Source organism: Miniopterus natalensis, chromosome 2, assembly GCF_054644295.1.
Source record: "Miniopterus natalensis isolate mMinNat1 chromosome 2, mMinNat1.hap1, whole genome shotgun sequence".
In the NCBI taxonomy this organism is placed as follows: Eukaryota; Metazoa; Chordata; class Mammalia; order Chiroptera; family Miniopteridae; genus Miniopterus; species Miniopterus natalensis.
The window spans coordinates 142419545-142434477 of record NC_142082.1 but is presented as its reverse complement, the minus strand read 5'-3'; the positions used below and the strand labels follow the sequence as shown (position 1 = coordinate 142434477).

Below are 14933 nucleotides of genomic sequence, written 5' to 3'. Positions count from 1 at the left end.
TTATGGAATCCTCCCAAATCCTCTTCCCCAATGTCATTTGCTTCTCTCAACAACCTCATCTGCATTTTCTATTTCTATATGATACAGACTCTATATTGCTATATCTCTGTATATACTTTCCCCTAACTCTGTCTGTCTCTCCCCATCCCCTCTTGTTTCTAAGAACCATCCTCCCACCCCAAGTACCCCTTCCCATGTTTCTGCCCCCTTCCTGGTCTCTGAATGCCTTCACCTGTATAAAGAGTTGGACTCTCTCCCCTGGTGTCTGTACTGTGTACACACATCCCTCTGAGAAGCACAAGGAGACGACACGCGCATTGTAACCTTCGCACTGTCTCGGTGGCGACATAAAGGAAGCTGTGAATCACAAGCTCTGCCTCTTTCTGGCTCACCCTCTCCCCTAACCTGGGCATCCTCTGTCCTCCCTGTAGCCTTAATGTTCTCTCCCCTGCTCTCCCCCCCCCCCCCCCGTGCCCTTTATAAGGCTGCCTGTGGCCTCCCAAGGGAAGGGACTGGTACAGACAGAGCCCCCACCTTCGGAATGGAGGCACAGTCTGCACACCAAACCAAGGGCTTCAAAGACAGAGGAAGCTATGGATTAGTGACTCCTATAGGTGGAGCAGTGGGGTGCTGACAGGCAGAAACTGAGGTCCTCATTCAGTGGCCTTTCCCTCCTCCTGGGTGCCCAGTCCCCTTTCCTCACCTGATACCCAAGCCCATCACTTATATTTTGTGGTGAGGTATGGTTTGGTAGTGGGAGGAAAGGGGGGGAAGTTGAAAGCTATTTCTACCTTAGAGAGAAATGGGGGAGGTAGAGGGCCTGCTGTGCCCCTTCTATCAGGTGGTCCTCCCAGACCAGAGCCCTGCCCCTTCCTAGGCCTTCTCTGCCCAGCTATCTCTTGGTCTTCAACCTCAGAACAGGACCTGTGGCAGGTCACCTGTGCACTGGCCGGGAGATGGAGAGTGAGGCTATAGGATCTTTGGGAACTTTTAGTTCCTAGTAGTTTCTTAGAGAGCAGACCTCTCCAGAGGGAAGCAGGAGCAAGGCCAGGGGGTGTGCACAGGATGAAAAGCAGGCAGGGCTATGGGTGACGCATGCCTCTGGTCTAATAAACTGGGTTTCAACCATCTCTTCAGTGTCTTCTTCTCTATCTGAATAGTACTAGGCCTGCCCATTAAGTGTGTAGAGCTAAGCTTAGCTTGGGACCAAACAATCGGGGGAGGAATAAGGAGGCTTGAGCTGGGAGACCCTGGTCTTCCCAGGATGAAACTGGCTGGCGATCACACCAGGAATAGTTTGAACCACTGGGCAGGGAAAGAGAGAGGGGTCAAAGGCAACAAGGATCCCAAAGAGAAGTCCTAGTACAAAGATTCTTTGGAGAGGAGGAAGGGTCAAAATTCATAGGAAACTTAAAATTTGGAAGCAGGTTAGGTTAAAAGTCAGGTAATAAGTTGGGATGAAGTTCTAGTAAGGTCATTACTGATGTACTTCATCTGTGGAATGAGTCCCGGGCAATGTACGAGCCAGAAATCTGGATTCTAGGCTTTGGCTTTACTGCTTACCTAATGACGTTTGCCAAGTCACTTACTTTCTGAGTTCAGCTTTCCCGTTTGTAAAGTGGAATAAACAGTGTGTTCTCTTCTTCAGTCCCTTGGACTTTTATAACAGTAAGAGAAAGAAACGAAAAACAAAGCACTTTGGAAAGTTCAACGCACTGCGCCAAGAGGCAGCAATTACACCATCACCCTCTTTATCAGAGCATTGGGGCTGGGGCTGGGGCCGTGGTCCCTCTTTCCGGGGCCTGTCATCCTCCCGTCGGCCTGGGGGCGCCCGCTCACAGGGCCTCTCTATCCCAGAGCTCTTCTCTATGGTTCTGCCTCCCGGCCGCGAAGACGGGAGGGCGTGGTCAACACGCCTTTTCCGCTAGTTGGCCCCTCTAGCCCACAGTCTCGCTGCCCTGAGCCTTCCGTGCCGGCCGGCCGGCCGGGCGGACAGGAGGGCTTGCGGGGGGCGCACGAGGGGCGGGGGGAGTTCCGGTTCCGGTTCTTTGTGCAGCTGCAGCAGCGGCTCCGGGGAAGATGGCGGCCCGGGCGGGTTTCCAGTCTGTGGCTCCGAGTGGCGGCGCCGGAGCCTCAGGAGGGGCGGGCGCGGCGGCTGCCCTGGGCCCGGGCGGGACTCCGGGACCGCCGGTGCGAATGGGCCCGGCGCCGGGTCAAGGGCTGTACCGCTCTCCGATGCCCGGAGCGGCCTATCCGGTGAGTGGGGCAGGAGGAGGGGCGCGCGGGCCGGGGGCGGGGCCGAGCGGGGGCCGGGGAGTGATTGCGGTGGGAAGAGAAGTAGGAGGGGCTCCCCAGGGAGGAATTTGGGCCCTGAGTGAGGGTGGGGGAGGCAGTGCGGAGAAAGGCAGAGGAGGCTGTTAGCATCTCCACCTGCTCCTACGGGCATTGTTTCCATGGGGAGGAGTCAGGATATAGAATCAGGATTGATGAAGTGGGGCCTAGGGTGGGCAGATGAGGCCTGGAGCGCATAAGGGCTTGGGCAGTTCCAGTGCCCAGAGTAACCAGAAGGTAGCTGGCAAATTGAGATCAGCTTCCAAGGAGATAGTAGCTGACAGTGTACTATCTGAGTAGATGTGGAACTAGAGATGTCCGTGTCAGATACAAAGTAGACTAGGGAGAATTTTAGTATAATGTGATTCTTTAGCTTTTGGGCTATATTCTCTTATGAATCATGACTGAAACAGATGAAGCTCCAGTTACCTATATTTCAAACAGGCAGAGGGCTCTCCTCCCATTGTGCCCCATCTCCTACCTTCCCCTGCAGCCTGTTTCATTCAAAGAACTCAAGAATCACCCACTTTTCCTTTCTTGGTGGCATTAGTAGGGGAAACCATGACATCTCTGGGTCCTCTCCCCTCTGTAGAGACCAGGTATGCTGCCAGGCAGCCGAATGACACCTCAGGGACCTTCCATGGGACCCCCTGGCTATGGGGGGAACCCTTCAGTCCGACCTGGCCTGGCTCAGTCAGGGATGGACCAGTCTCGCAAGAGACCTGCGCCTCAGCAGATCCAGCAGGTCCAGCAGCAGGCGGTCCAAAATCGAAATCACAAGTAAGATGAACATGGGGAGGAGGGAGGGAGGAAGGGAGGGGGCTTGTGACAACTCAGGTAGTGGGAGTGTCTGAAACAAGAATTGGTGGTGTTTTGTCAGCAGATGGTGCTTATTCTTGAGAATGCCTCATGTTGGGTGGTTGAGGGAATGTCTTTGATTTGAGAGAAGCTTTGCAATCCATTCACTTTACTGTAAATGGAGGTGCTGCCAACCTGTCTTCATGTTTTGGTTAGTTCCATCTCAATCTGATAACAGTATTTATTTTGAACAGTGCAAAGAAAAAGAAGATGGCTGACAAAATTCTACCTCAAAGGGTGAGTCCAGGCTGTAGGTCTTCTTGAGGGTGTGGTGAGTTTGAGAATAGAGATGGTCAGCTCTATATCCCTGTGATATTTTTCTGTTTCTAAGATTCGTGAACTGGTACCAGAATCCCAGGCCTATATGGATCTCTTGGCTTTTGAAAGGAAACTGGACCAGACTATCATGAGGAAACGGCTAGATATACAGGAGGCCTTGAAACGTCCTATCAAGGTAACACAGGAGCATGCTAGGCAGAGAGCCAAAGGAGAGGATTTGGGAACCTTCAACAGGCTTAGGATAGAACTCAAAGATGCAGCACAGCTCTCCTTGGCATTTAAATTACATCTTTCCCTTCTGCCTACGAACTGAGAATTACATTAGAAGCATAAAAACAGAACAGCAAAAGGGGAGGGGCTTTTGATATCTCTTGCACCAGAAATATACCCTGTCCATGCTTTTGCTTCAAGTGCTCTGCCGCCTTAGGAACCTGGCACCTTGCATGACTTTGTCCACTTGGCATCTCAGTGTATACTCTTGCACTCAGGCCAATGGCCTGTACTCCTAGATGGAATCTCTGTCCACCCACCCTAGGAACTGGGTAGACACTAAGCCAGTCTGTTAAGAATAATTTTGAGGTTTGGGGAGACCCTGTCTTCAACATCAAACCCCTGAAGCCCCACCATCAATCCTGTTTCTGCCTTCCTCAGCAAAAACGGAAGCTGCGAATTTTCATTTCTAACACTTTCAATCCGGCTAAGTCAGATGCCGAGGATGGGGAAGGGACCGTGGCTTCCTGGGAGCTTCGGGTAGAAGGACGGCTCCTGGAGGATGTGAGTTCAAGGTCCACCGCGGTCGGCATCTAGGGTGGGAGCTGCTGGGAACAAGCAGTGTTGTCTGGTTGGCAGGAAGCCTGACTGGTGCTCACAGCTCCTGCTGGGAACAGCAGGAGAAGGGTCACTGTGTTCCCTGTACTAAAAGACAATGGTTCTTTGTGTTGGCTCCCACAGCTTGGCCCTCACTGTGGTATCATATCGAGAACCTTACTGTCCTGGGATTTGATTTGTTGTTTACCTTCCTCCTGATGCTGCTGGCCATTGCATTTAGCAGTATGTGCAAATTATTCTGTGGGGCGTGTGTATGTGTTTTCAAGTGGGTTTGCACTTTGTATTTGAGGCCATGTTTTCCTCTCTGAGTTCTTGAGGTCCTTGATTCCCATTGTGAATGGGAATCACAACTTTCATTGGAGACATCTCATAGTTTAAGTGGAATAGATTTATCTGACAGGACCTTGGTTGCTTCATGGGGAGCATCAGCTGACAGGTGATAGCCCCCAAACTTCCCAGAAGCTCCTTGGGGAAGCTCACTTTTCCCTTATACTCTCTTACTCTCTATTTTTAGCTATTCACAGGCAAGCTAATGTGAATGCATTTTTGTAGGAGAACCAGGGCTCAGTGTCAGAGCCTCCTTCTCTATATAGGTCCAGTCCATGTGCTGGTGGTGTCATTCTATCCAAATAAAGCTGTTTTTGTTCTGGCTGCTCATTGCCTGTGATTCATTTCCCCTCTGGAGTCAGACTTTTCTCTGTTTAAACTAGCTTTGTTATGTGCAATGGTTTGGCTTAACTTGCCTTATTTCCCTTGGGAAAATGAGGTGGGTAAGTCAGTGACCCTCTATACACGTTATAGGCTGCTTCTTTAGGGTTCTGTCGCTACTGTGACTTGTTTAATACACACAGACATTTACCTTGCCATCTCCTAAGACATATTCAAAAGACATTTTTGAGTTTTTTCCCATTGCTGTTGTGGGTTCCTTTTTTTATGGGACTTTGTCTTGAGGAATTTCTTCTGGGCTTTTCTAACATGACCTTTTCTTTCTCTCTAGTCAGCCTTGTCCAAATATGATGCCACCAAGCAAAAGAGGAAGTTTTCTTCCTTTTTTAAGTCCTTGGTGATCGAACTGGACAAAGACCTGTATGGGCCAGACAACCATCTGGTAGAAGTGAGTAGTTCTGCCCTCTAGACTTTGACTCTAAGACTGAAAGATGATGGACTTGGGAGCCAAACTTTAACATCTAGGGAGAGGGGGAGGTATAAATAAAGATTGACCCCTGGTGAACAGTACCACCATTGTAGTTTGCACATTGACCTCCAGGTGGCACTAGCTGTTTGGACCCAGTTGCTCTTGCAGCCTGACTTGTACCACCTTTTTAATGTTACTATCCTGGTTGCTGCCTCCACTTTCAAATGAAAGTCTAATGGAGACCTTTTATACATGCCAGGCCATCTCTGCAGCTTGCTTATTAATAAGAGACATAGTTAACCATACACCATTCATACTTTTTCATGGTAGCAGATTCTATAAATAAGGGGGCTGACTGATAGGGTTCTAGTGTTTGCCAAGGTTACTCTTATAGTTCTAGGACTTCCTTTTGATCCCTGTTCTGTTTAGATTCACATTCCAAATCATCAAGAATCTGTTACAGTGCTTGATTATGCAATGTTCTGAAAACCATGTCAGCGACAGTGTTCTTTGGGATACAGTCAAAACCAGAATTAGTCCAACATTCCAAGTGAACTTAACCGGCTCCTTTTTTTTTTGCCAGTGTAGCTACAGCCCCTTAACCTCAACCACTAAGAGACATGGGGAGGTCTTTACCATCTACTAAGGGAAGTCAGTCATATAATCAATAGAAATTTGTAAATATATTTAACAACCTTATAGCAGTAAAGCATGGTGGTTAAGAAGGTGGACTCTCGAGTCAGACACAGAGTCAACCAGAGCTCCACTCCTTACTGGCTGTTTGACCTTAGGCAAGTTTCTTCATTCTTCTAAGCATTAGTTTTCTCATCTGCAAAATAGGCTTAATTGTGCCTATCTGCTGTGGATGTTGTGGGAAGTAATGAGATAATCCAAGTAAATGTCTTAGAATACTCTCACACATTGTAAGTACTCAGTTAATGATAGCTTTTATTTTACTATACACATGTATTACCCATTGTGTGGATAAAATTATCATTGGAAATGTAGGCTAATTTAAACATGATCCTGAACAGTCAGAATTAAAAGGTTAATCTACTTAAACAGACAATAATCTCAAAGCCATAAGCAATTAAAAAGACAACTCTTATGCTATTGCTCTTTTCCAATAGCCTCAGTAATCAAAGTTGAATATTCAGTCATTACAGAAGCTCTTCCCTCCCACCCCAGCTCTTCCTCTGGGAGAGCACCCCCTGACATCTTCCTCTCTGTAGTGGCACAGGACCGCCACTACCCAGGAAACGGATGGCTTCCAGGTGAAGCGGCCAGGAGATGTGAATGTACGGTGTACTGTCCTACTGATGCTGGATTACCAGGTATGCTGTGGTGAAGTGAGGGGGTTGGCTTTCACAGCTTTTCACAGTATGACATTTTAAGGTTTAAGTCTAGTTGTGGATAATTGCCGCCAGACTTTAAGTTCCCTAAATACAGGGATAGGATTTTAGTCATTTCTGAGTTTCTCCTAGTGGTTTTCTGTCCCAGAGAAAGCACTACATTACTGCTTATTGAATGACTTGAGTGTATGATCATGCTAAGCACCCCAAAATGCATATTGACCAGCTCGCTAGCTTCATCTTTATGTTCTCTGGTTTTCTGCAGCCTCCCCAGTTTAAACTAGACCCTCGCCTGGCTCGGCTCCTGGGCATCCACACCCAGACCCGTCCAGTGATCATTCAAGCACTGTGGCAATATATTAAGACACATAAGCTCCAGGACCCTCATGAGCGAGAGTTTGTCATCTGTGACAAGTACCTCCAGCAGGTAAGAAAATAACTCATTCTTTTGCTAGAGTCCACTGGAGCAGTAGTTGTACCCGACATGCCAACTTCTTATCTGATTCCCTTCTTTTCCACAGATCTTTGAGTCGCAGCGTATGAAGTTTTCAGAGATCCCCCAAAGGCTCCATGCCTTGCTTATGCCACCAGAGCCCATCATCATTAATCATGTCATCAGGTAAGCATGTGTATGGGAGGTAGTGGTGTACTGGAGCTGGCTTGTACCAGCTTGCATAAGCCAACTGTCAAATTTTCAGGAATTTTGCAAGCAGGTTGTTAAACATAGCTTTTACTTAAAATTAAATTATATAAACTTACAATTAAATACATTGTTAAAAATGAGGGTAATACATACTCAAAATTTCATCATTTCCTAGTTATTTTATTAGTACTTACGTTTTTAAGGTTACTTATGTCATTTGTATCTGTATAGTGGAAATCTTATATAATGATCTGTAACTGCACATCTCTTCCCAACTCCTTGATCAGTGATATAATGTTGGTGGCTTGAAATTGACCATGTTAGGAATATTTAAACCACAGAAATTGGCAGATGCTACAAATTAGGGCTTTTTTCACCATCCTCTTTTGGAGAATCAGTTGTTAGACATTGACCAGCTCATCACTGATGAGCTACCATCTTTTCTCTGGATGGTAGAACATTTCAGTCTGAGACTCCACCTCCATTACCTTCATCTACTTTTTTGTTCAGAAAATGGATGAGCAAGGCATCTCTAGGCAGATAGAGCATGAAAGAAGGCACTTCTTCCTCAAAGCAGTGTGTCTCTGTGGTTGGATATAGTCTCTCTGCCTTACCCTTCTATGTGAATTCCAATAAAGGCCTTCCTTTCTTTAGACCATGAACCATCACTCAGCCAATAGTAACTCCTATTACCTATACATTGGGTTAATGGAAGTTGGTTATGTTCTACACTCCTGTTCTTAAAGTTAGAACACTTATTATCTTGTGTGGTGTGTGTTTTATTTGAATTTATTTTCAGGGTCAATTTTAGTTTAATAGGGAGGAAGATACATAAGATACTACAGTAGTGGTTTTCTTTAGGGAGGCATAAACTTTTCAGTGGATATCTTTTGTACCATTCGAATTTTTACCATTGACTTTTTAAACAAATCATCTTTATTGAGATTTATATACAATAAGTTGCACTTGTTTAAAGTATAGTGTGATGACTTTTGAGAAATGTATATATCCTTTTGCTACTACCGCAAGAAAGGTACAGAACATTTCTGTCACACCCGAAAGGATTTTTATAATCAACTCCTTTCATTCTTTTTTTTTTTTTTAAATATATCTTTATTGATTTCAGAGAGCGGAAAGGAGAGGGAGAGAGAGAGAAACATCAATGATGAGAGAATCATTGATTGAGCCCGCAACTGGGCATGTGCCCTGACCAGGAATCGAACCCGGATCGCCTGGATCCTAGGTCAACGCTCAACTGCTGAGCCACGCCCGGCCGGGCAACTCCTTTCATTCTTGAGCCATCTTTTTGACCCTATGTAATTAGTTCTTAGGGGACAAGCCCTTTACCAGGTCCCTTTGATTTCCTCCCCAGTGTTGACCCAAATGATCAGAAAAAGACGGCTTGTTATGACATTGATGTGGAAGTGGATGATACCTTGAAGACACAGATGAATTCTTTTCTACTGTCTACTGCCAGCCAGCAGGAGATTGCTACTCTAGACAACAAGGTAAGTGCCTCTGTCCTAGATAGTTTGGGTGCTGCCAGCCCACTATCATGGCTTCTAGTCTGCCTTTTGATTCTTGGTATTCCTTCAAAATATACTGCACCAGTATAGGCCAGGCACTGTGTGTGGTGCTGGTTGGAGCCAGACATACTTGAGTTCTGATTCTGGCTATACCATTTAATAGCTTTGAGCCTCAGTTTTTGGTCTGTGAAATAAAGGCTATATTTATAAGCTTGCTGTGAGAATTAAATGAGGCAGCACATGTAGAGGCATGACATTGTGTTGGCATGTAAAACAAATAACTGCTGCTACTATTGTTATTATCTCATTGTTATTTTTAACATTATTAGACGTAGTCCCTACAAGTAAAACCAAAAAGAGAACAGGGAGGCTTTCCTGGAAGAGTTGATGCCCCAAATAAATCTTGAAGGACAGAGTGGGAGTTAACAGATGGTGAGAAAGGAGAGTGGTGCTTAGGGGTGTGGGAGGCAGAGGACATCCCAGAAAGAGAGAACAGGGTGTGTAAAGGTCCAAAGATGAGCCTGGTATTTTCAAGATGTACAAGTCATTTGTGTGCTAGATACAGCACAGGGTGCCTGGGATGGGATGTTTTGAGAAAGGAAATGGCATAGGAAAGCAGAGCTTAATCATGAAGCAGTTTTGGTGCAGGGAACACCTGTTAATACTTTGTCCTGAAGACTGGAGGGGCTCATGCTGTTTGCATTTCAAAGGAACACCTGCAGGAAGGTGGAGAGCAGATTTTAAGGGGCAGATTTGGAGGCAGGAAGTCCAGTTAGGAGGCTGGTGCAGTAATGCATGTGAAATATGTGGAAGGCCTAAACTTAGGGTACTGACAGTGAGGATGGAAATAAGTAGATGAAAATAGAGATGTGTCCAAGTGGGGTTGAAGGGATCTGGACTCTGTTTAGATGGGGATGGTGGGGTGAGGTGTGAGGGAGAAGGAGGCATTAGGATGACTCCCAGGTTTCTAGTTTGGGTGGGTAGTAGAATTCACTCAGACTGGGAACAGGAGGAGAAGCAAGTGTTGGGGGAAAGGTAATGAATTTAGTTTTACAGAGTTGAGGGTGTATGGAGATGGCAAGTAGTTAGATTGGTTGGAGTTTAGAAAATGGACTATGGTTTGCAGATTGGGGACTCATTACCCTGTCAGTGGTAATGGAAGACATGCAAGTAGATGAAATAGCAGGAAGAGTATGGAGATTGAGAAGAGGGCAGAGAAAAAAAATCCATGGGCCCTGGCTTTTGAGACAGCTCTCTATATTGCTTTTCTACCCACGAGTGTTTTTAGACCCATGTGTGCTGTGGATTAAGTATTCACCATGTAACATCCCCCAGAATGGACATTGGAGACTAAAAGGAAAACTTTTCTCACATTAGGTGTATAGAGTTACATTGCAAGTTACCTCCTAAAAGAAAGCTGAGTGCTGGAGCAGTTGGAGCTCTGGCCAGTAGTGCCATTTCTGGGCAGCATTCTGTACAAGTTGGGAGTGGCAGAGGGAGGTGTTCATACTGCCTTCCATTTAACTTTGCATTTCCCCAGTTTGAAAATGTTATGAGCTTCCTTCTTCCTTTCAGATCCATGAAACAATAGAAACTATCAATCAGCTGAAGACCCAGAGGGAGTTCATGCTGAGCTTTGCCAGAGACCCTCAGGGTTTCATTAATGATTGGCTTCAGTCCCAGTGCCGGGACCTTAAGGTAAAAATGTCTAGGAAAGGGGCAAAGGGATATAGTTTGATGAGGCACATATTTACTTTATTTCTGTGATACAGCCAGAGGGGGAAGTGAGGGACCAGATTATCTTTAGCACGGTCCAGGGTCTGTTTTACGATTAAGTAGGGAAATGGACGTAGAACCATCAAGTATTTATCTAGCACTTACTTTGCTGTCACTGCAACATATTGTAGGGGGTGGAGAGTGGAAAATGATCTCTGCTTCAAAGCAGCATGCATTTGGTGGGAAAATTAGTCTATGATTTAAAATGGAATAAACCATATCAGACATTATTGGAACTCACCAGTATCAATAAGAGAATTCAGAGGAGAAGGGAGATTGATGAGGCTCAGAAGGTGCAGGTTTCATGAAGAATTTGGTAGTTGAGGTATTTCCCAGAGAGGGGAGCACCAGAGGCTCAGGCAAGAAAGTAGGAGTGAGCAGAGAATGTGTGGAATGTTCCTTATTTCCCATCTACCCTGAGCAGAGGAGCAAGGGACCAAGAGTGCCAGAAGGGATCCCTGAACCAGGCAACGACTTGCTGATAGCAGGGGTGACTTGTGGGTGTTATATTAATTCGTAGTTTGCTAGGACTGCTTAGTAAAGTACCACAGGTTGGTGGTGTAAACAGAAATGTATTGTTTCACAGTTCTGGAGACTAGAAGTTTGAAATCAAGATGGTGTCTGTAGGGCAGGGGTTGGTTCTTTCAGAGGGCTATGAGGGAGGGTCTCTTCCAGGCCTCACCTAACTTGTGGTAGCCTCAGGCATTCCTTGGTTTGCAGGTGGTGGTCTCCATTTGTCTTCACTTCATCTTCCCTCTGTACATGTCTGTCTTTGTGTCCAAATTTCCCCTTTTTATAAGGATACCAGTTAAATTGGATTAGGCCCACCCTAATGACCATCTTAACTTGATCATCTGCAGAGACCCTATTTCCAAATAAAGTCACATTCACAGGTACTGGCGGGCTAGGATTTCAACATGTTTTGGGGGAATACAATTCAATCCATAACAGGTGTGAAGGAAGGAAACAATTCTATTCTCCTCTCTCTACCCTCTGCCATCTCCCTCAGACCATGACAGATGTGGTGGGTAACCCAGAGGAAGAGCGCCGAGCTGAGTTCTACTTCCAGCCTTGGGCTCAGGAGGCCGTGTGCCGATACTTCTACTCCAAGGTAGGTGCCTGGGCTGCACAGGGTAAACTGACAAAAGGCAAGGGGTCTGCACCCCTGGTTGGGGTCAGTGGTATTAGCTGTCTACTCCTGGTTTGCCTCATCTTCCACTCCTTCCACTGTTTTCTCCTTAGGTGCAGCAGAGACGACAAGAATTAGAACAAGCCCTGGGAATCCGAAATACATAGGGCCTCTCCCACAGCCCTGATTTGGCTGCACCAATTCTTTATTTGGGCCCCGTGCTGCCTGCCTCATAGCACCTGCCTTGGTCTTGCTTGGGGCCTTCCAGGGGATGCTGTTGGTTCAAGGACGACACCAGAACGAAGAGGGTCTCACATTTCTGTATTACAAGACACCTATTACCCTCTTCTCCCACCCTATCTCTTCCCACCCCCCAGCTTCCCTTTGCCCCACAAAGTTCCCAGGTGCCTCTACCCTCCCCTGGTCTACATAGGACCTTTAGATAGTATTAGAGAGAGAACCTGTAGTGGTAATCAGTGCATTGAATGGATTGGGCCTAAGGCCAGGCGGTCTTCAAGGGGACCAGCAACACTGATCTTGCCCTTCAGAGACTGAGGAGTTGGGAGCCTCATTCCCTTCTCCAAGACTCAGGCCTAGGGGCACTCTATAAGCTAGTTGATCTTGGCTCTCCTGATAACAGAATCCAATTTCCTTCCTTCCCTCCACAGGTTTGGAACAAACTTCCTTCACTTGTTGCCCTCTAGTACTAAAGGAACCCTGGCTCTTGGGCTCCACTGAGCCCCAGGTCACTCTGCAGCCTCTGGATTGGTCTGCTGTCTCAGTGCTTCTCTGACTCCCTCCTAGGGGGTCCACATCAGTATTGGAATTTGTTCTTTAACGATTGCTCCCTCCCAGCGTACTCCTTGTAGCTGCTCTTTTTAGGATTTCCTCCTACATGTCCTAACCCAGGGTATTTGAACGGGGGAATCTTGCCTTTCCTTGTCAGAGCCCCAGGGGTCTAACCTGGGGTACTGTCATTGCTAGCGGAGGCTTCTTTCTGTTGTTACTTGGAGGTGTGCTTCATTCACTCCACCCTGCCTCCCCCCATCACTTCATGGAGAAACAGGCCTAAAATCAAACGGGTAAAAGCCCTGGGCCACCCTGTCTTCCTGTCTCTTATCTGCCCAGTTGACACCCACTGGTGACTTCTAGGGCTCTGAGGAGTGAAAGCGCCTAGGGCTGGAGAATAGCTCTGAGTTGGGTTTGTGCCTCCTTCCTCTCCCTGCCTCACAGGATTGTGACTCCCCAGCCCCTGCCCTCAAAGCTTCAGACCCCTCAGGTAGCAGCAGGACCTTGTGATCTTGGCCCCTTGGAACTGAGATGGTTTTGCATCTTTCCACGAGAGCCTCAGATTCTTCCAGGCTGTATCACCCCAAGTTAGCATATCCCAGGCTCGCAGACTCAACACAGCAGGGTGGGAGACAGCTGGGCACAGAGGGGGAATTCCGTTCAGCATGGGCTCTAAACCCACAGAACTGACAAAGCCCCTGCTTCCCCACCCCCTCCTCAGGCTCCTGCGAGCATATTCCCCCAGCCTGGTATCCCTGCCTGTTCCACACTCGGGACAGCAGAATTCTCCCCATCTTCCTCTTCCTGCTATTATCCCACCCTCTCTCCTGAAAGCGTCTCCCCAGTGACACTGGACAACCTCTGTTCTTGGGGCTGGAACCATGAGAAGGAAGCTCAGCACTCCTACACAGTGTCCCTGTTGAAGATAACTTTTTATTAACTGAATTATGTTTTTTTCATGGACCAAAATTTTTTTTGTACTGTTCCCTTATCGATGTCACCCAGTTTTAATAAAAGAATCTTCTGAAGGATGGGTCCCCTTACCTACTGAGGGAGAGCTCTTCCCTGAGCTTTTCTCTCCAGTGCCTTTAGTCATGCTTATAGTGTTTATTCATTTTATTTGACAACTATTTATAGAGCACCTGCTGTGTGCCCGTGGCAGTGCTAGTGCTGGGGATATGGTGGAAAACGAGGTTTCTACCCTGTGGACCTCAGGTCCTCACCTTGGAGATCACTGTCAGCCCCAGTGGTCCAGGCAGGCCAGAGGCTGGTGGGATTACTGGGTTTCATTACTGCCTACAGCTCCCCTGTTGGAAAGGTACTAGACTGGCCCTTCCATCTTCTCCCTTTTCCTTTTGAGCTCCCAGGGCTGGAGTGTGCTGGCTCAAGTGCACTGCCCATGGGTGCCTGTGATCCCTTAGGCTTGATGAACCTGAGCTTCCTCTAAGGAAGTGCACTTCTCACTGCCACAATCTAGATCTGGAACAGGGCCTGCACAGCTAAAGTCTGTTTGTTCTCTGTGCCTGCCATTCTTTAAGGCCACTTGCATGGCCCCAAGTAAGATTTCCGTTTTTAAGACCAGCATGGAAGTGCCTGCTCTGTTGTTACTCTCACACTATAGACAAATCCCTCACTGGCAGAGTTGGGAGGATTTTGCTCAAGATTGATATTCCCATTAGCAGAGCAGTTTCCATCAAAATAATGTGCTTGCCTCCCATCTGATGGCTCATTACTCTCCTCCTCTGTGCCATTATCTAGCTTGGTTCTAGCCAAGAAGGGGGTTTAGAACATAGAGTGCAAGTACATTCCAAAGTTGTAGTTAAAAGATTATCCTTTGCCTCCGAAGATGGGAACACTCAAGTATTGCCTGTTGGACATCAAACCCACCAAGGATAAAACCTCTTCCCAATCTGGAACTTGGAGGGTTATCAGACTTCAGTAGGGAAAGCAGAGAGAGGAGTGTGGGTGATAACTAGGAGTGGAAAAATTGATGTCAAGGACATGGAAACACCATCTGTTTTTACCCAGGCTAATTACATGTGTAATGAATAACTGATGAACCCTTGTTAATTTCAAGCAAATAATCTACAGTTTGCTTCTGGGAAAAGAGCCTAGCAGTACAAATAACTTCCTATGATAAACCAATTCTGGACCTCAGCACACACTTTATTCCTATATAAATGAACAAATTGTCTCCACACTACTTTAAAATTATTGTAGGAACATAAGAGATGGAAGCATTCAGGGAAAAACAAGGGTGTTATTTTATGCATAGATAGCCATTCTT

General features: G+C 46.8%; 1 protein-coding gene across 2 annotated transcripts; it reads left to right on the top strand.

Moving 5' to 3' along the window:
* Positions 1–2079: 2079 nt before the first annotated feature.
* On the top strand, positions 2080–13674 carry SMARCD1 (SWI/SNF related BAF chromatin remodeling complex subunit D1). 2 transcript variants are annotated; one of them, XM_087814676.1, is made up of 13 exons: positions 2080–2256; positions 2924–3111; positions 3384–3426; positions 3521–3643; positions 4120–4242; positions 5294–5410; positions 6664–6765; positions 7049–7210; positions 7305–7402; positions 8799–8934; positions 10528–10650; positions 11738–11839; positions 11971–13674. In XM_087814676.1, exons 1-13 carry the CDS (start codon positions 2080–2082, stop codon positions 12022–12024), a joined length of 1548 nt encoding a protein of 515 aa, XP_087670802.1. In that variant the 3' UTR covers positions 12025–13674. The 2 variants fall into 2 exon arrangements, with proteins under 2 accessions (XP_087670802.1, XP_087670803.1); XM_087814677.1 differs by lacking the exon at positions 4120–4242.
* The last annotated feature ends 1259 nt before the right edge of the window (positions 13675–14933 follow it).